The sequence below is a fragment of the Gilbertella persicaria genome (assembly GCF_025201335.1).
Source record: "Gilbertella persicaria strain CBS 190.32 chromosome Unknown B0P05scaffold_25, whole genome shotgun sequence".
Taxonomy (NCBI): Eukaryota; Fungi; Mucoromycota; class Mucoromycetes; order Mucorales; family Choanephoraceae; genus Gilbertella; species Gilbertella persicaria.
Window position 1 is genome coordinate 384,040 of NW_026251986.1, and position 15,708 is coordinate 399,747.

Sequence of the window (15,708 nt, forward strand, 5' to 3'; positions counted from 1 at the left end):
CTGTAACTTTTCCTTTTGAGCCTTGAAGACTGTAGCAAAGCCACTGACTGCTTTTCTTCCATTTCTAAAGCTGTGATTTTACTCTCCAAGGGTTGTATTCTCTTTCACTCTTCGCATAATATGAATACTTCAAAGCTTCCTCAGTTCTCAACCAAGTTACCTTCTGTCAAAAAATGGTCAAAGGATTTTCGATACAGAAGTGGAAGTGCGCCTCGAGCAACTATTGGCTCGCATGATATCGCAGGTAAAAAACAGAAAGAAAAAATATAGGAATTTTGACTTATGGTAGAATAGGACTCGGCATAAAACAGCTAAACCTCCCCAATGCTCATAAAATGACAGCCGTTGAATTATATCCAGGTAAGAAAATAAAGAAAAGAGTGCAAACTGTGCTTGAATTCATCTTTTTGACAGCAATATTATAGGTTTAGGTGCATGGAGCACAGCATTAAAAGATGTTGGATTTAAACGAGTCATTTCTCTTGAACCACAAGCTGTTTATCATCATTGGATGCAGGCATGTTGGCTCTATTAACATAAGCCATCAAATGCTGACTGTATTATAGGGATTAAGTGTGGAATCAAATGGTGTTGTAGAAGTGCTGAAAAAAGATGGTTATGACTGGGAAACCTATCAAGATCTAAAGGACCCCAAGTATTTGGGTAACTTAGAAAACAAAGATTGGTCAGAGGGTAATATAGCATATGCTTGTAGTATACAATACTGATTTTGTATAGTCCATCCTGAAATCTTGTTCACTGGCACTATTCCAAAAGGCAGCCGAGGAGAACAATTGTTAGCCCAATTCACACAATGCATCATTACCAAAATGGCTATGCACTCAATAGGACGTATTCAAATGGCATTTTGGTTACCTGACCAACTCTACAAAGTAAGTAGTCAAAGTAGTTTGGATTTGTATTGATTGTATTAGAAATTTGTTGCTCCTCCCGCAAATCATACTCGTTGTAAGATGAGTGTGCTTGCAGAAGCATCATCAAATGTCAGCTTAGTATGCTCTACTGAACCAAAAGACATGTATCCTAATGTATGTATAATCGCTGTATTCTATAACTCAATGACTATGTATAGGGCGAATATCATCTTGTTCATGTAGTTCCATTCAAAGAAAGCTTGGTGAAATGCAAGTGTAGAATAACTAATAACCATGTTCTCACATTGTTATCTAGCTGAATGGGATGTGTTTGAATACGTATTGAAGCACTTGTTTGTGATGCAAAAGAAATCGCTGACTCATATGGTCAAGTAAAGTATTGCATTCTTTTTTTTTTTATATATATGGTATTTACATGCTCCTTTAGGACACTAGGCCCTGGTGCAGATATTATCCTTGGAAGATTGTCCTTTGATCCCGATTGTTTAATTGGCCAAATGACAGCATCGCAACTAGATGAAGTAGCTCAAAAGTTTGATGAATGGCCATTAAGGCCTAGAGTTCTTTTTGAAGATGCCTCTGTATTACAATAAAGTTTATTTAACGTCTTTTCCCTTTCTTATTGCCCTTGCCTCCTTCTTGTGAAGCGAGAGCATGTCCAGTATCTTTAATATGACTAAACAATTGATTGCGAGTCTCAAATTGTTCAGAACATACATTACAAGTAGTCTATAGCTCATGTATTTAGTACATACATACATATCTATATATTTTACCTCAGAATTTTCCTCTTTCAACTTCTTCTTCTCTTTACGCTTCTCCCGTTTTGTCTTTGCACTTTCTTTTTCTACAGGTGCATCAGTAGCTTCCACAGGTTCAATTTCAGGCGATTGGGCTCTATTGTTTCCTTTTCTTCTTCTTCTTGATTTTTCTTCTTCTAGTGCAGCAGCCAAAGCACTGACTTCATCAATATTCTCAGGCACTGCTTCTTCATCAAATCCCCAATGAGGTGTCATTTTGTTCTTCCTCTTTTTCTTTTTCTTATCTTTTGTAACGGGTATCATTTCTTCTTGTTCTTCTAATTGCAATTCGTCTAATTGTTCTACCATATCTATAGGAATGCCTGCATCCAAATTCTCGTCTACTTCTTTACCAAATTCAAAATTCTCATCCTCTTCCAGCATTTCTTGTCGCAAAAGCTCCAAATTTTCATTGTGTCTTTTACTAAGTTCATGGCTTGTAAACTGTCTTTCACTTTTATATGCTTTATCACAAACAACACAGTAAAATTCGTCAGCTTGCTCTTCTTCTTCTGATAGGTCCTCTTCTTCATCAAGCTCCTCTTCTTCTACTTGAGCCCATTCAGGTACTTGATATTCAGCCACTTTAGCCTGTAATTCTTGCTTCTCTCTTAGTAAACGTGCTTTATTCTCTGCAGCCACTGCTTCTTTCCTCTTTTGTTCTTCTGCTAAATAAGTCTTAACACGAGGATCGCGCTTCCTCAGGAATTCAGCTAAACTCTACTCTTACATCAATATGCATGTCTTTACATTATATCTCACTTACTCTAACTGTATCATTGTATTCTTTACGGCCAACTTCTCTTGCCTTCTTATTTTCTTTTTCCATTTGTCTTCGTACATATCGATTAGGAGCATCAGATAATCTCCACTTGTCCATCCAAGCAAATGATTTCACAGTACTAAAGTTAGACCAGGCACCATAAAAGTCTTTTACACTATATCCTTCATTGGCGTCTATAAAGGATGTTTCTGCGTTACCAAACGAAGGATAATAAGTGGCAGAATGAATATCATCATCGTCTTCTGGTGGGTTATTACGAAACGCTTCTTCTTCTTCATTTGCAAGTCTTTGAAACAGGTTGCGATAGACATTATAAAATCCCTAAAGATGATAAACAAACAGTATATGCTTTGATTTGCTTACTTTAGGTGTATCTTCATAACCCTTGAATTCAGAGACACTAAAGTACCCCATAAGATCTTCTGCGGTAGTTCCTGCGCTACTGTCTCTTTGTCCACTATGATCTTCACCTCGCAAGATAGAATCTCGGTGTCCATCGTACCAGGATCGTTCTTGAGGATCAGACAACACTTCATAAGCTTCCTGGATCATGGCAAATCGTTCAGTTGCTTCTTGAATTCGATCACCATTTTTATCTAAAAAAAATCAGTTTGTTATTGTTGACTTTTGTTTTATTTTACCTGGATGCCATACTAAAGCTTGTTTTCTATAGGCCTTCTTGATATCGAGAGCAGTTGCTTGCTTTTCAATACCAAGTAAGTCATAGTAACAGATACGCATAGTGTTGGAAAAAAGAAAAGAAAAAGAAATCAAGCAGTCACCTTGATGCTGCTCTTTTTTTTCTTCGTAGCATGAATTTCTTGATGTCAATTCTGCATTTCACAAGTGTTCTTACAGAACTCTTTGGAAATCATTTCGACAATTAGATTCTTTTCTAATGGAAATTATCTAGCGATTGCTAATTAGATGTGTGAAAGGATTCTAAAACATTTTCAACTCTCATCACCAGTCCTTTTTTTTTTTTTTTTTTTTTTTTTTTCAATTGTTTCAGTCATTCCAACAGAGTTTGACTACTTTCAGTATTACATAACATGTTTATGCAACAGAGACACTGGACAAATAAATGCTTCAAGATGAAAGAACACAACCATTCCTGTCAGTCTTCTGTTCTTTCTTAGGCATATAAAGGTAGCTTAAAGCCTGTATATGCACGTTCAAGGCTACATAATGGGTACAGAACGGATGAAGCTTCTATGTTGCACTGACGATGCTCTGGTCTTTGTACATAATTCCACTGATCTTGCTCGGTTACAACTGCATATGACTCAAAATTGCGAAGCCTCGAATGCAAAGTTCAACCATGAAAAGGTGGAAGCCTTCTCGGTGTCTGGTAAAAGAAGATTGAGAGTTGTCCAATCGATGATTTTCATGGATAGTACCCTTTGGTCGAAAGGCATATTTTGGCCATTTTTTACATGTCACTTTTTTTTTTGGACCAAATCAACACTAAAGGTGCCATGGATGTTGGTAGACATATTTATAGGTATTTAGAGCATTTATATGTGCATATACAGGCTTTAAGCTACCTTTATATGCCTAAGAAAGAACAGAAGACTGACAGGAATGGTTGTGTTCTTTCATCTTGAAGCATTTATTTGTCCAGTGTCTCTGTTGCATAAACATGTTATGTAATACTAAATTGCTTGTCTATACAAAATAACCTTTTAAAACGACACCTTATCTCCTAATTCCAATAGATGTTTACTCATAAAAATGCTCAAGTGTGGGTGAATCTATCTCAGCTTTAGAATGCATGTTATATCATACAAAATGTCTTTGAGAACACAGAGATTGAAGTCAATTTTTGAAATAGGCAAATGATGATGCAATGTCTGCGTGGGCGATATTGATATAAAGATGTAGCCAAATGGCTCGTTGTTTGAGCCTGGTATTCTGATTTCCCAGAATTGGAATCGCATGTACTTTATCCACGAAGAGAGTATTTGTTTGACTCCAATGTCTTTTTGTTTTTCCCGACAATATTTGGTGTATATTCGTCCATTAGAGCTTTTCCTTTCAGCAAAACTTGATCTCTCATTTAAATAGAGTAACTTGGCAATGGGTTCAGAGGCTCGCTATAAATATTCTGATGATGATGATGCGTAGAACTTGATGGATAACTGTCAATGTTGATTGATGTTACTAAATTGATGACACATTAACGTTCTAGTAGACAAAACTCTAATCATGCTACTTATAGAATTATGTATATGAAATGTACCTAAAATTAACCTACTTCAGAAAACATCTACTTCTGATAGACAAAGTTCTAAAAGAAGTAGACACATTATTATTGTCCTGAATGATACATAAAAGGTCTGTCAGGATACTTAATAAGAGCAGTTCACAAATACTGATTGTGTCTCTCTTTATCAACTTGAATATGCTTTCTGAATTTGTTTTACATACAATAAATGTGCGCATGTTCTATGCTAACAAAACCCCATCAGTGTAATCACCACAATTTTATTATTATTATTGTTGTTATTATTACTATTATGAGCAAGCTCTATCACCATAACTTATTCTAGAGTAGAGGAATAAAAAAGTTGCTTGATCAAAAGTATTGTTTTAAGAGCTTCAATTGTCTTTGAAAATAAGATTGCCTCTGATCCAAGTACTGCATACGTTCTTCTGTGTATAACATGAGATCTCTTTTTCTCTCTTCAATGGATCTAATACATAAGTATGTCAAGTAAGAATAAAAATTTACCTTTTGATTTGTCGGTGTTCTTCCATATACTTTTGAAATTCAGAGGAAAGGCCTTCTTATGACTATATGAGCACTAACATAATGCATATCAACTCTCTATCCATTACCTACGATCATGGCATCAAATTGTTCATTGGTTTGAAAAGTAGGTGTTGACCTGACATCATCTTCTTTTTCCTTGTTCTCCCTTGAAGATTTGACTTGTTGTTGTTGTTGCAGTAACACTTCTTCTTCTACATCCATGGGTTCATCTTGTTCCTTTTCAGAAGACTGTTTGGCTCCATGCTTGTCTTGCATGTCATGACTTGCTTGATGAAGATGAGAGATAGGTGAGTACTTTTGAGTATGTGAGAGTTCCATAGTATCTTTATTGGTATCTGTTGATATTTCAGAGCTTGCATAGTTATAAGAAGGAATATACTGTATCTCATCCGTATCATCAAATGAAATGTGTTTACTGACTGTGTTTTGAGCAGTAAAGATATTAAGACCTGTAGAAGGCTTCTTTTTGTTCACTTTGGGACGTGAAGTCCAATGATTTGAATTGTTAGGAAGAATAAGTGGAGGTGTCTTGGGCATGAATCGTGTTGTCAAACAAAGAAAAAAAGAACCCTTTTTGTACTACTTTCATGCAGTTCGTTTGAACCAGTCACACCTTGGATTGCATAAATCTCCCAGGCTTTGTTTCTTTTTTTTATTTTTTTTTCTTTTTTGTTCATTATGAGTAAACAAAGAAAAAATTCGCTTACTGACCATCGTGCGCTTTATAAACGTACCAGTATTTCGCGCTCACCCGACGAAACGATTCGACGTCGTGTTGCTATCAACGAAACCCTACGTAAAAAACACCGCGAGCAATTGATTACTGCCAAACGGTTTCGAAACCTCACTCGACAAGAAGAATACGAAAGTGCAGGTGAAGATGAACCGATTGATGAGAAATCAGACCATGATCAAGACATCAGTCCTTATTACCGATTGACTGAACTTCAAGTCCAAGGGATTCAAAAGGATTTACATAGCCAAGACAAGACCATTCGTATCACGGCTGCTCAACATATTGCCAAGTTTGTTTTGGAGCCCGCTCAAGCTTTGATGGATTATATCACGCAAGGAGATTGTATTGAAACGTTGTCGGTAAGTATGGCTTAGGGCGTTAGTATAGCGTGTCACTTATCCTATCCAGCGTATGTTGACAGGATCTGATCTGGAAGAACAAATCGAGGCAGCACAAACCATCTCAAGTAGCGTGAAGGAATCTGTATGTATTTTCTTCATGCTAAGTTTATTTCTTTAGATATTGCTGCTGGCCCTTATGATTTATGGATCAAGTCCACTTCCACTGTTCCTTATCTGATTAACTTGTTAAGTTCTGAAAATATGGTATGTTTCTTCTCTAGACCAACATGGCTCATGGCTTATAGAATCTTCGAGAAATTGCTGCTGGTGCCCTGGGCAATATGGCAGCTGAAGATTTAGGCGATATGGACGATCAAGATGACAAGGTTCGCTCCACCATTCGCGAACATGGTGCCATCAAACCTCTTGTTCATATGTTGGATTCCAATGATGTTCGTCTGATCCAATCTGCTTGTTTTGCACTTGCTAACCTGGCTCGAGGACAAGAAGCACAACTCAAGGATTTCTTCCAGACAGGCATCAGTGCCAAACTACTGAAGCATTTGACCAACAATGATACGGCTACTGAGATTTGCTGGGTCATTAGTTATTTGACAGCCATCAGTGACAAGTTTCGTGATGAGATCATGACAATGGGATTTGCTGAGCCATTGGTGATTGAATTGGCCAGTTTGTCAGAACAAGGACCTGTTGTCTTACCAGTCTTGAGAACCTTGGGTAATTTAGTTGCTTCTGAAGATTATTTGAAAGTGTTAAAAGAACAAAAAGCCTTTCTGCCTACAGTAGCTAAATTGATTCATTCTGATCAAAGGTAAACTTGTTGCTTGTGTCATACTTGTCTCTTATCCATGTCTAGTCGAGTCGTCAAGAAAGAAGCACTTTGGGTGTTGTCTAACATTACTTCAAGGTAAATTCTTAAGTGATGTGATACATAAGCTATATCTATCTATGTAGTCAAGATCCAGAGATCATTCAACAATTGGAAGAATTGCATGTTATCAACCACTTGTCTGAATTAGTCAGTCGAGGTGCATTTGATATTCGCAAAGGGGTAAGTAACATAGATGTCTATCTTTATGACGACTAAAGAGATATGCAGGCTGCTTATTGTATCATGAACATGGCTAATCATGGACCAGAACATTTGGATAAGTTAGCTCATCCACAATTACTTCCAGCCTTTTTGGACCTTGTTAAATCTCAAGATGCAGATATGATCAGACTAGGATTAGGATACATTGAATTGCTTCTTACTCAATCCTCCAAGGTAAGAAGCTATAGACAATCCACCTAGACTAACTCGTTTGGGTAGGGTAAAGAAGTGATTGACAATGTACCTGACTGTATGGAAGCATTGGCTGCAGTAGCACCTGCTCCTGACCCAGAATTATTTGCTTTTGCAAACAAATTAGTAGACCAATACTTTGGTGAAATGGAAGAATAAAAGCTCATTTATTTTATCTTTTCACATTTACGAACCCATCTTCTTCTTCTTGTGACATGTTCTTGTTTAGTTGGTTTCCATTCATTGTCTGTATAGACCCAACCACCATTTTCAGGGGAGACAATGACTTCTAGACTAGGTCAATAAACAACCATGAAGAAATAGCTTACCAATGCCCAACATATCATCCATCCAAGGTCCTGTTTCATCCAATGTCCAATTGTCCTGTATCCATTGATACCCTTCAGGTGCTGGTAGTTCCTCTTTAGGCACATAGTCTATTTCCCCAGACATATCTGACCATAAACCACGCTCATCAGGCAACATCTACAAAAAAAAAAAAAAAAGGATGGTTAGTCATCATCCTTCGCGTTATCTGTGTTTACATGGGGAATAAACCCACTACCAGACCACCAACGTTGGTTTTCATACAATGACATTTCTTTTATATGTTCCTGTTCATCCAGTCTGTCTTGTATTTGATGATACCACCTTGAGACCCAACTGATTTGATCTTGAGCCATATGCTGTAACTGAGGCATCAATTCTTTCATGACAAATTTAGCAAAGCGTGTGTTGAGCATAAACACACTCACACCAGCCACTAAGCACAACAGATTCAGAGGTACGCACCAGACAACCAAACTGATAGGCACACACGACACACACACCGCTTGAAAGACAGCCATGGTCTCTCCTTCATTGGACCAGTCAATGAAATGACTTTGAGCAGCCAAGATATCATACACATCACTTAATTGGCCCATCATGTTCTGTAAGTTTTGCATGTTCTTTAGATATTCAGGCGAAGTTTCATCAAATGCAGTAGGGAAGAAAGTGGCTGCAAAATGATTGCGTTTGGTGCTGTTGGGTTGAGAGGACGGAGATGGTGTAGGTACGCTTTGTTTAGTGTTGATATGTCTGGTTTGATAGCCTACAAGAATCATATAACAGAGCACGACATGAGGTAGAAAGACAATCAAGGTAGGATGTAAACAGACAAAACAATAGATCAGTAAAGCAATCCATGTATCTACCGGTTTATCCCAACTCAAGATCATGATCACTTTATCGCGAAATGTAAACATAGGCCCACATCGAGACACAAACCGACTAAAGTTTTTGGCTGTATTCTGTGGATTCAAAGGTGGCAAACTGGCCAAATACGCATGAGAGACACTGGTATCTGAAGAAGCATGAATCGCAGCGGAGACAAGTACATTTTCAATGGCTTCTGTCGATAATTGGTTGGCGGTTTCTTTGGCTGGAATATCCAGTTGTTGTTGAAGCGTACGTAAAGACTTGGTAGCAGGTGTTTCTTCTTTGCGATAAATTACTGGGTTATCTATCAGTTTTTCTTGTTTGCAGTCTGGCATGGCTTTTTCACACTGTTTATGGCATACAGCACCACAACCTAATAACATGAGTTATACGCGTATACGATCTGATCATGCTTTACCTGAACATTGAAGGCCTTGTTTAACAAGACCCCATAATAGACCTTGGCAGTGATCACAATAAGTAAGTCGACTGAAATTTGTTTCTTCAAATGAATGTGGCATAAAGAAAAAGGAAAAAAAAAAAATAAGATACATTACATGTGATTATTATGCTCTCTTTTTTTTTTTAGTTTTATGTCTAAACGCGATCATCATCCTAGTTCAGAACGATTTATACCTGCTTTATGGAAACAAAGACGTAGTTTTATTCTGGACACATTAAGTCGATTCCAAGTTGAATCAGTAAGTAATGCTGTTAATAGATGTTATTGATCCTATAGGTACTTGATTATGGATGTGGTGAAGCAAGTGTACTTTCATTCTTGACGTGTCCAGAACTCAAATTTCGTCGATTAGCAGGGATCGATATTGATCCTGGTGTACTTGAAGAAGCTATTGGAGAATGTATGCCGATTCAATCCGATTATGCTTTTCCTCGATCCGATTCGCTTCATGTTGACATCTATCAAGGCTCAATTGGTGTTGCTGATGATAGATTCACCACTTATGATGCTATCGTGTGTTCTGAAGTGATTGAGCATGTCTATGCTTCTGTGTTGGATTCTTTTTTAGACTTGACACTGGGAACCTATGGACCTGCATTGATGATTGTCACAACACCTAATTCAGAATACAATGTTCATTTTCCTGATCTCAAGTATGGTACATTGCATGCGACATTTCGCCATGATGATCACAAGTTTGAATGGACAAGAAAAGAATTTGAAGCCTGGTAAGTGAATCTAGGACGATACTTTTATTCATCATTGTGAAGGTGCCTTGAAGGTGCCAATAAGTATGGCTACCAAACTGAATTTCATGGCATTGGTCTTTTAGATGATGATACAAGCCATGGTCATTGTACACAAGCCTGTTTGTTTATCAGACCTTATGCTCGACATTCAACTCCATCTTTAGGCCAACGTCATCAGTTATTGAAGCATATTGAATTTCCTTTTGATTGTAGACTTCCTCTCTCTCCTTTAGAACAGATCAAAGAAATCAAACGTTATATCCAGACCTTATGTGATGGTGAAGTCTATTATAGACAACATACAACAACACACAAGAAAAAAGAAAAAGAAGAGATGACCTTTGAACCTATTGAAGATTGGACCACTTTCAAGTTATCCTATATACCCGAATATAAGCACACAGAACCTGCTCAAGATACGGCATGTTCTTTTGACCTTGTTTACTTGTGGAGTATTCCACATATCCAACGCGTTTGTCAAACACAAGACTGTTTAAGGACCGCACTCATCGCCTGCTGTGAAGAAAACAAAGACCTTTTGTTTGAACAAGATGTGTTGTATTGCAAGCTTGTGTTTTATTAAATAAAAGAGGTTTCCATAAGATACGCGGCATGAGGATCACCTACACTGGCTAATTGTTCAATCAATTGCTTTGTATGTTCTCTACACCATCGACGCAATTGAACGCATTCTTCAAGAGCAGTGCGATTGGTTTCTTCTATATGCACAGTGGCTACAAAGATACGCCATGAAGCAATCACACGCTTCAGCATATCATAATTCTTATCAATCAAGGCCATATGGTACCAAGCAAACAAAGGCAGTAACATCAAGACACAGATCAGACTGATAAATCCATAGCCTGTACATTGCGTCAAGGTCCATACAAGACTGCCATAGACAGGAATCGCTAAAAAGAAACTAAAGACCAGTTTATCTTGAGAGACAGATTCAGTATAAGGTTCATACGAATCAATCAAGCGACCCAAGACATAGAATGGCATATTGATCAACATGCCAGGTAAAAAGAGGGGTATTTGAGCAACCAGAGTTGTCCAGGTAGACAGTAAGCGAAGGCTGGCTTTAGTGACCGTGATTTCTTGATTTTCATACATGCTGATGTCCCAAGCATTCAGGCCAAGGGAAGCCAGTGTCTGAGAGAACAACAACAGTCGTTCTTTCAAGACAAGACGATCATGGTAAAAAGGCGCTGTCTTGTCTTGTAGATCCAACAGACTAATAAATGACTGAGAGACATGTACAAATTCTTCAAGCACAATATGTTTACCAAACAAGACAGAACTTGCTTCTTTGGCTGCATTGGTTGTATCCCTTTATGTAAAGTTGTATTAGCTAGGTCATTGATATTTCTCTCTCTTTTTCTTTCTTTCTTTTTTTTTTTTTGTACTTACCAGTCAGGACTATTGATGGTACTCTGTTCTACACCTTTTGCGATACGGTCTGTTAATTGCTTCACACTCTGTTTTGGATCCTGATTAAATGCCTTTAAATCCTCTAATGTCTGTACAATAGGTTCACCATATCTAATCCAATAGGTCAACAAAAGGAAGACTGGAAACAACAAAAGCTTACTCGACAACCATTTCACTTCGCCATCTGTTTTTTGTGGTATATGTGATGCCTACTGGAATAATCGAAATACTGGTTTGTTCAGGATCTTGTCGGTCCGCTAATTGAGTCAAGTATTCAAAACTTGCCCAAGAAATGCCATCTTTAAACGGTAAATGATTGGGTGCCGTATACGATGTGCCTAATACGGGTTGATAAACACACACAGAGAAGATGATGATCTTATGGCTGACTACCTTCTGGGAACAATGCCACCACAGCGCCTTGATCAAGTGACTGTAGTGTATGTTCAAATAATTTGGCGTTACTGTGTGTCTTGGTATCCACAGGCAATACACCTGCTGCCTTCAATATAGACCCCACAAAGGGAATACGAAAAAAACGAGCCAGTGCCCAGAAATGACACGCTCTTGAATGAGGAAACGTGGCAATCAACACAATAGGATCAAGAACCATGTTTGAGTGATTGGCCGCTACTAACAATGGTCCTTCAGCAGGAACAGGTGCTTTACAAATCACTTTTATTTGTCTAAAGTAACCCCATAACGCTAATCGAGATAGATACTGAAGTGTAATATACGTTTTACCTTCACCTTGGACTTGTTTATCGAATGTAGGCATAAAAGAAACGAATAAAAAAATAAAAAAAAAAAAATAAAAAAAAAAAGTGACTCGTAAGTTTATTTATTGTTATGGACAAAGTAAGCAACAGCAGCAATAAACAAAGCCATCAAGATAAAAAGACTGATAGGATACCCACTTGTCTTGACTTGCTTTTCAAGCATAGGTTCAACCTCACGTAACTCTTCAACTTGTTTTTTATATTTATCAAGTTCTTCTTCCATACGCTTCATTTTTTGTTCAACATCTTCTTCTTCATGCTGGGTTGGTTCAACGACTTGCTTGGGTTGTGTTGGTTTCTATCGAATGAGTTCAATTGTATTTCTATGATATAGCTTACTGTAACAGTCACCTGCTCGGCAGGATTGACATAAAGACAACGTAATTTGCGTTGATGAATACTTGACTTTTCCTTTTCTTCCACATGGGACCACTAAAGTGTACGTTTAAATAAAGACTCGATCAATCACACTTACAAGTTCCTGCAAATTCATGTTTTCAGTCACTTCATTTAAAAAGGTACTCAGGATTAGAAATTTATCTCTACATTTTACATCAAGAGGTGGTTCTTCTTTAAAGGCCTGAAGCATAACTAACAAAAAAAAAAAATGAGATGAATTCGATCAATAACGCATATTTACTTACTTTGAACTTGGATAGATCCATGAGGTGGAATAATATCCGAGTTAGGACGGACACAGTATAATTTGGGTGCTGTTGTTTTGACCTTGAAAGCAACAGCTTGTCCATGAGGATTGTCAATACGGACATGTTGTTTCACAATGCGTGTCAAGGGGCCTATCATCTATAAGTAACAGTCTTTTTTTTTTTTTTGTTGAGTACTTACGTTCAAAAGCAATATTGTCTTCTAAATCTAGTTGGATTGACATGGATGAAGTTTATGTAAAAAAGACTAAAAAAAAAAAAAGGAGAGAGAGAGAAAAAAAAACAAAGTCATTTTTATTACCAAGCTTGAATTTTGCAAGTATTTTAGTAATTTTTCCATTTCTGTCTGTCATAGAGAATACATTTCTTTAGTTTTGTGCAAAATACTATTTTATGGAGTCAATGTTCATTTAAATCTATTGTAACAACATGAAAGCAATGGTTATCTATATCTTTCCATTAAAAAGGTCACTCTGATAAGTATATCTCTTTCTGGGTACATTTTCTAAACATTTCCAAATAAAAAGTCTATAAAGACTAGTCTTGATATCAATTTTCCCTTTCTTTTTATTTTTTTACTTTTGTTGCTATGGGAAAAGAAACTTTTAGACTCACTCGATTTAACAGTGTGTTTCTATTGCATGAATTGGATGAGGTTATTTATATTATGTAGTGAAAGAGACTTATGTCTAGTTATATAGATGCTAGTAGACGAAACATTTGTTCAAACAGTGATCAACATTGAAAAAGATCAATTGAGAAGAAGAAAAGAGTTAGACAGAGAAGAAGATACAATCAGAGAGTAGTGTAGATAGCTACTTAAACAATATATAACTCAGATATGGATTAGATGTACACTTCAATACTTGACATTGAATACAGAATATCATGTTATTCCAACTTACACACAGGCAGAACAGGATCAAGCATTCATTTGTACACAAACAAAGCCATGGACTACTTTAGCAGACATTGTGTTTTCAAAGAAAGAAACAATAGCAATCAAAGGTATTTGAGAATGATATGCCTTTTCATTCATACTAGTCTAGGTCGACCTGTATTGCCTATTGCGGATCGCAAAGTAGCTCAAGTCTATAAAAAGTAAAGCATTTGCAGTAAACTATCACTCATACAATAATACCATCTAGAATGGGACAATCACTTGCCCATTTTACTACAGTAGATACACTACCTAAAGCAATCAAGATCATTCCTTCTTTATCCAATTGGGATGCTGTTCTCTTTTTAACTTGTCCATCCAATTGGTCGTCTGAAGCAGTTCTTCAAATCACTCTACTCTTTCTGAATCATATAAAAGCAATACAGACAAAACAGTAAGTAGAGATCAGCCTATGTGCTTTATATGATACTAAACAGAACAAGATATTTTGAATATGTACTTGTTCATGCCATCAAGTCCAATTTGATCCAACATAACTATGTTCGATTAGACAGTGCTCTTTATCAATGCCTTCAAAAAGCTATATCAAGTCATCCTGGTATCTTCTTTAAGGGCTATCTTTTCCCTCAGTCTGAATTAGGCTGCTTAAGTCTAGCTGAAGCAATGATATTACGAGACATGATGACAGGCATTCCTGTTGTTTATACTACCATGGCTCTTTTACAATTCTCTACCTGTTCAATCACATTGCCTGTTTCTCTGTTAATGGATGCTTTAGTGAATCAAAGACAACCATTGCCTTATCGTGTCATTGATGCCCTTGTTTATCATTATTTCAATCAGTCTACAGTTGTACCTTGTATTTGGTATCAAACATTAGATACATTTATATCTGTGTAAGTCTTTCATATATATATATATATATAATACAGGCTATTCAACAACATCATAGATATCATACAGATATGGTGCCTATACATAAGAAAAAGTTACTTGATACCATACATAATCAACAGTGCTTGGATCATATCTCGCATGCATATTTGATTCAAAACATAAAAGATGAATTTATTAACATTTAACCATCCAAAGGTCTATATACAATAAATAAATAAATACATAATGACAATAATAGAACAATTTACCTGTTGAATCCTCCTCTTCTGTTCATGTATTGTCTATATTTCAATGGTTTACGAATCTTGGCTCCTGATACATCTGTACCAGGTACTTTCTTATTCTTGGTCGTATCAAACCCACCAAATCCCATTAAACGCATCATTTTAGTCTCTTCGTCCATCTCTTCTTCATTCTCTTCTTTTTGTTCTTGTTCTTCTTGTGGTAAGGTATCATTTGTAGTTGATTTACGGTGATAGTCGGGTGAATAAGAACGACTTCTATGTCTTGCACGACCTATAGCACAGTTACTCAACTATACACATTGTGTGTTATTTCTACCTCTTGTATCAGGACTACGTCTTCTAGGAGATCGTCTTCTTCCTCGACTATCATCACGTTGTCTTCTCTCACGACTATCATATCGTCTTTCTCGACTGTCATATCGTCTTTCTCGACTGTCATCGCGATGGTCATCACGTCTTCTTTCGCGACTATCATCACGATATCTTCTACGCCCATAATCATGGCGGCGAGGTGGCGACCTTGAACGAGGATTATCCAAGTCTTTATAGTCTCGTTTATATCTATAAGGTGAAGGTGATCGAGGCATAATAATAATAGAAAAAGAAAAGAATCGAAATTTCTGTGACTCCTTTGCTTTCCTTTTTACTCTTTTTTTTTCTAATGACTATTGTCAATATCGCTAAAAACAACAAGACGACACTTTATATAGGTAAAAGAAGAACACCAGAATGCGTT

The 15,708-nt window shown here is 36.9% G+C and overlaps 10 protein-coding genes across 10 annotated transcripts; 4 read left to right on the forward strand and 6 right to left on the reverse strand.

Annotated features, from left to right (window-relative positions):
- Positions 1-120: 120 nt before the first annotated feature.
- B0P05DRAFT_588192 (ribosomal RNA adenine methyltransferase KsgA/Erm) lies at positions 121-1,271 on the forward strand (the record flags this gene model as incomplete). Its single annotated transcript, XM_051582644.1, has 8 exons — positions 121-244; positions 295-360; positions 426-496; positions 567-693; positions 739-893; positions 936-1,049; positions 1,094-1,151; positions 1,192-1,271. 8 exons carry the CDS (start codon positions 121-123, stop codon positions 1,269-1,271), a joined length of 795 nt encoding a protein of 264 aa, XP_051433943.1.
- A 204-nt stretch (positions 1,272-1,475) lies between these two features.
- Positions 1,476-3,445, reverse strand: B0P05DRAFT_512069 (uncharacterized protein). Its single transcript, XM_051575632.1, has 5 exons — positions 3,122-3,445; positions 2,844-3,076; positions 2,463-2,801; positions 1,673-2,416; positions 1,476-1,625 (listed from the first exon to the last, which is right to left on the reverse strand). Exons 1-5 carry the CDS (start codon positions 3,219-3,221, stop codon positions 1,497-1,499), a joined length of 1,545 nt encoding a protein of 514 aa, XP_051433944.1. The 5' UTR covers positions 3,222-3,445; the 3' UTR covers positions 1,476-1,496.
- Positions 3,446-4,942: 1,497 nt separating this feature from the next.
- B0P05DRAFT_546318 (uncharacterized protein) lies at positions 4,943-5,802 on the reverse strand. The gene is made up of 3 exons (XM_051578746.1): positions 5,322-5,802; positions 5,215-5,269; positions 4,943-5,176 (listed from the first exon to the last, which is right to left on the reverse strand). Exons 1-3 carry the CDS (start codon positions 5,791-5,793, stop codon positions 5,059-5,061), a joined length of 645 nt encoding a protein of 214 aa, XP_051433945.1. The 5' UTR covers positions 5,794-5,802; the 3' UTR covers positions 4,943-5,058.
- A 526-nt stretch (positions 5,803-6,328) lies between these two features.
- B0P05DRAFT_546326 (armadillo-type protein) lies at positions 6,329-7,800 on the forward strand (the record flags this gene model as incomplete). Its single annotated transcript, XM_051578747.1, has 6 exons — positions 6,329-6,597; positions 6,639-7,165; positions 7,211-7,261; positions 7,309-7,405; positions 7,454-7,621; positions 7,667-7,800. Exons 1-6 carry the CDS (start codon positions 6,478-6,480, stop codon positions 7,796-7,798), a joined length of 1,095 nt encoding a protein of 364 aa, XP_051433946.1. The 5' UTR covers positions 6,329-6,477.
- B0P05DRAFT_604468 (integral peroxisomal membrane peroxin-domain-containing protein) lies at positions 7,801-9,426 on the reverse strand. The gene is made up of 4 exons (XM_051583321.1): positions 9,258-9,426; positions 8,185-9,212; positions 7,969-8,125; positions 7,801-7,928 (listed from the first exon to the last, which is right to left on the reverse strand). Exons 1-4 carry the CDS (start codon positions 9,391-9,393, stop codon positions 7,807-7,809), a joined length of 1,443 nt encoding a protein of 480 aa, XP_051433947.1. The 5' UTR covers positions 9,394-9,426; the 3' UTR covers positions 7,801-7,806.
- Positions 9,427-9,432: 6 nt separating this feature from the next.
- B0P05DRAFT_572513 (uncharacterized protein) lies at positions 9,433-10,327 on the forward strand (the record flags this gene model as incomplete). Its single annotated transcript, XM_051581446.1, has 4 exons — positions 9,433-9,540; positions 9,579-10,030; positions 10,073-10,260; positions 10,290-10,327. The coding sequence occupies 4 exons, from the start codon at positions 9,433-9,435 to the stop codon at positions 10,325-10,327; spliced, it is 786 nt and encodes a 261-aa protein (XP_051433948.1).
- A 278-nt stretch (positions 10,328-10,605) lies between these two features.
- Positions 10,606-12,283, reverse strand: B0P05DRAFT_546332 (uncharacterized protein). Its single transcript, XM_051578748.1, has 4 exons — positions 11,879-12,283; positions 11,646-11,823; positions 11,465-11,596; positions 10,606-11,384 (listed from the first exon to the last, which is right to left on the reverse strand). The coding sequence occupies exons 1-4, from the start codon at positions 12,261-12,263 to the stop codon at positions 10,631-10,633; spliced, it is 1,449 nt and encodes a 482-aa protein (XP_051433949.1). The 5' UTR covers positions 12,264-12,283; the 3' UTR covers positions 10,606-10,630.
- Positions 12,284-12,297: 14 nt separating this feature from the next.
- Positions 12,298-13,178, reverse strand: B0P05DRAFT_638389 (PapD-like protein). Its single transcript, XM_051583686.1, has 5 exons — positions 13,111-13,178; positions 12,909-13,061; positions 12,740-12,855; positions 12,604-12,696; positions 12,298-12,562 (listed from the first exon to the last, which is right to left on the reverse strand). Exons 1-5 carry the CDS (start codon positions 13,151-13,153, stop codon positions 12,323-12,325), a joined length of 645 nt encoding a protein of 214 aa, XP_051433950.1. The 5' UTR covers positions 13,154-13,178; the 3' UTR covers positions 12,298-12,322.
- A 93-nt stretch (positions 13,179-13,271) lies between these two features.
- Positions 13,272-14,970, forward strand: B0P05DRAFT_546344 (Bystin-domain-containing protein). The gene is made up of 6 exons (XM_051578749.1): positions 13,272-13,731; positions 13,780-13,937; positions 13,979-14,030; positions 14,078-14,263; positions 14,313-14,726; positions 14,783-14,970. The coding sequence occupies exons 1-6, from the start codon at positions 13,631-13,633 to the stop codon at positions 14,910-14,912; spliced, it is 1,041 nt and encodes a 346-aa protein (XP_051433951.1). The 5' UTR covers positions 13,272-13,630; the 3' UTR covers positions 14,913-14,970.
- Position 14,971: 1 nt separating this feature from the next.
- On the reverse strand, positions 14,972-15,169 carry B0P05DRAFT_472212 (uncharacterized protein; the record flags this gene model as incomplete). The annotated part of the gene is made up of 1 exon (XM_051574662.1): positions 14,972-15,169. A coding segment is annotated over one exon (198 nt), but the record flags the coding sequence as incomplete, so codon positions are not given.
- Between the last annotated feature and the right edge of the window lie 539 nt (positions 15,170-15,708).

Excerpts from the sequence above, each read along its gene's own strand:
- B0P05DRAFT_512069 (XM_051575632.1), bottom strand. The coding sequence starts at position 3,221 with ATGCGTATCTGTTACTATGACTTACTTGGTATTGAAAAGCAAGCAACT. Across the intron at positions 3,077-3,121 it reads AGCTTTAGTATGGCATCCAG|ATAAAAATGGTGATCGAATT; the intron begins GTAAAATAAAAC and ends GATTTTTTTTAG. Across the intron at positions 2,417-2,462 it reads AATACAATGATACAGTTAGA|AGTTTAGCTGAATTCCTGAG; the intron begins GTAAGTGAGATA and ends ATGTAAGAGTAG.
- B0P05DRAFT_546318 (XM_051578746.1), bottom strand. The coding sequence starts at position 5,793 with ATGCCCAAGACACCTCCACTTATTCTTCCTAACAATTCAAATCATTGG. Across the intron at positions 5,270-5,321 it reads ATTTGATGCCATGATCGTAG|AAGGCCTTTCCTCTGAATTT; the intron begins GTAATGGATAGA and ends TATAGTCATAAG. Across the intron at positions 5,177-5,214 it reads GAACACCGACAAATCAAAAG|ATCCATTGAAGAGAGAAAAA; the intron begins GTAAATTTTTAT and ends CTTATGTATTAG.
- B0P05DRAFT_604468 (XM_051583321.1), bottom strand. The coding sequence starts at position 9,393 with ATGTATCTTATTTTTTTTTTTTCCTTTTTCTTTATGCCACATTCATTT. Across the intron at positions 9,213-9,257 it reads ACAAGGCCTTCAATGTTCAG|GTTGTGGTGCTGTATGCCAT; the intron begins GTAAAGCATGAT and ends TCATGTTATTAG. Across the intron at positions 7,929-7,968 it reads GGATGATATGTTGGGCATTG|AAGTCATTGTCTCCCCTGAA; the intron begins GTAAGCTATTTC and ends GACCTAGTCTAG.
- B0P05DRAFT_546332 (XM_051578748.1), bottom strand. The coding sequence starts at position 12,263 with ATGCCTACATTCGATAAACAAGTCCAAGGTGAAGGTAAAACGTATATT. Across the intron at positions 11,824-11,878 it reads GGTGGCATTGTTCCCAGAAG|GCACATCGTATACGGCACCC; the intron begins GTAGTCAGCCAT and ends AACCCGTATTAG. Across the intron at positions 11,597-11,645 it reads CGAAGTGAAATGGTTGTCGA|ATATGGTGAACCTATTGTAC; the intron begins GTAAGCTTTTGT and ends CTATTGGATTAG.
- B0P05DRAFT_638389 (XM_051583686.1), bottom strand. The coding sequence starts at position 13,153 with ATGTCAATCCAACTAGATTTAGAAGACAATATTGCTTTTGAAC. Across the intron at positions 12,856-12,908 it reads TGGATCTATCCAAGTTCAAA|TTATGCTTCAGGCCTTTAAA; the intron begins GTAAGTAAATAT and ends TTTTTTTGTTAG. Across the intron at positions 12,563-12,603 it reads CCGAGCAGGTGACTGTTACA|AAACCAACACAACCCAAGCA; the intron begins GTAAGCTATATC and ends CTCATTCGATAG.
- B0P05DRAFT_546344 (XM_051578749.1), top strand. The coding sequence starts at position 13,631 with ATGCTAGTAGACGAAACATTTGTTCAAACAGTGATCAACATTGAAAAA. Across the intron at positions 14,031-14,077 it reads GTAGCTCAAGTCTATAAAAA|AATGGGACAATCACTTGCCC; the intron begins GTAAAGCATTTG and ends AATACCATCTAG. Across the intron at positions 14,264-14,312 it reads AAAGCAATACAGACAAAACA|ATATTTTGAATATGTACTTG; the intron begins GTAAGTAGAGAT and ends AAACAGAACAAG.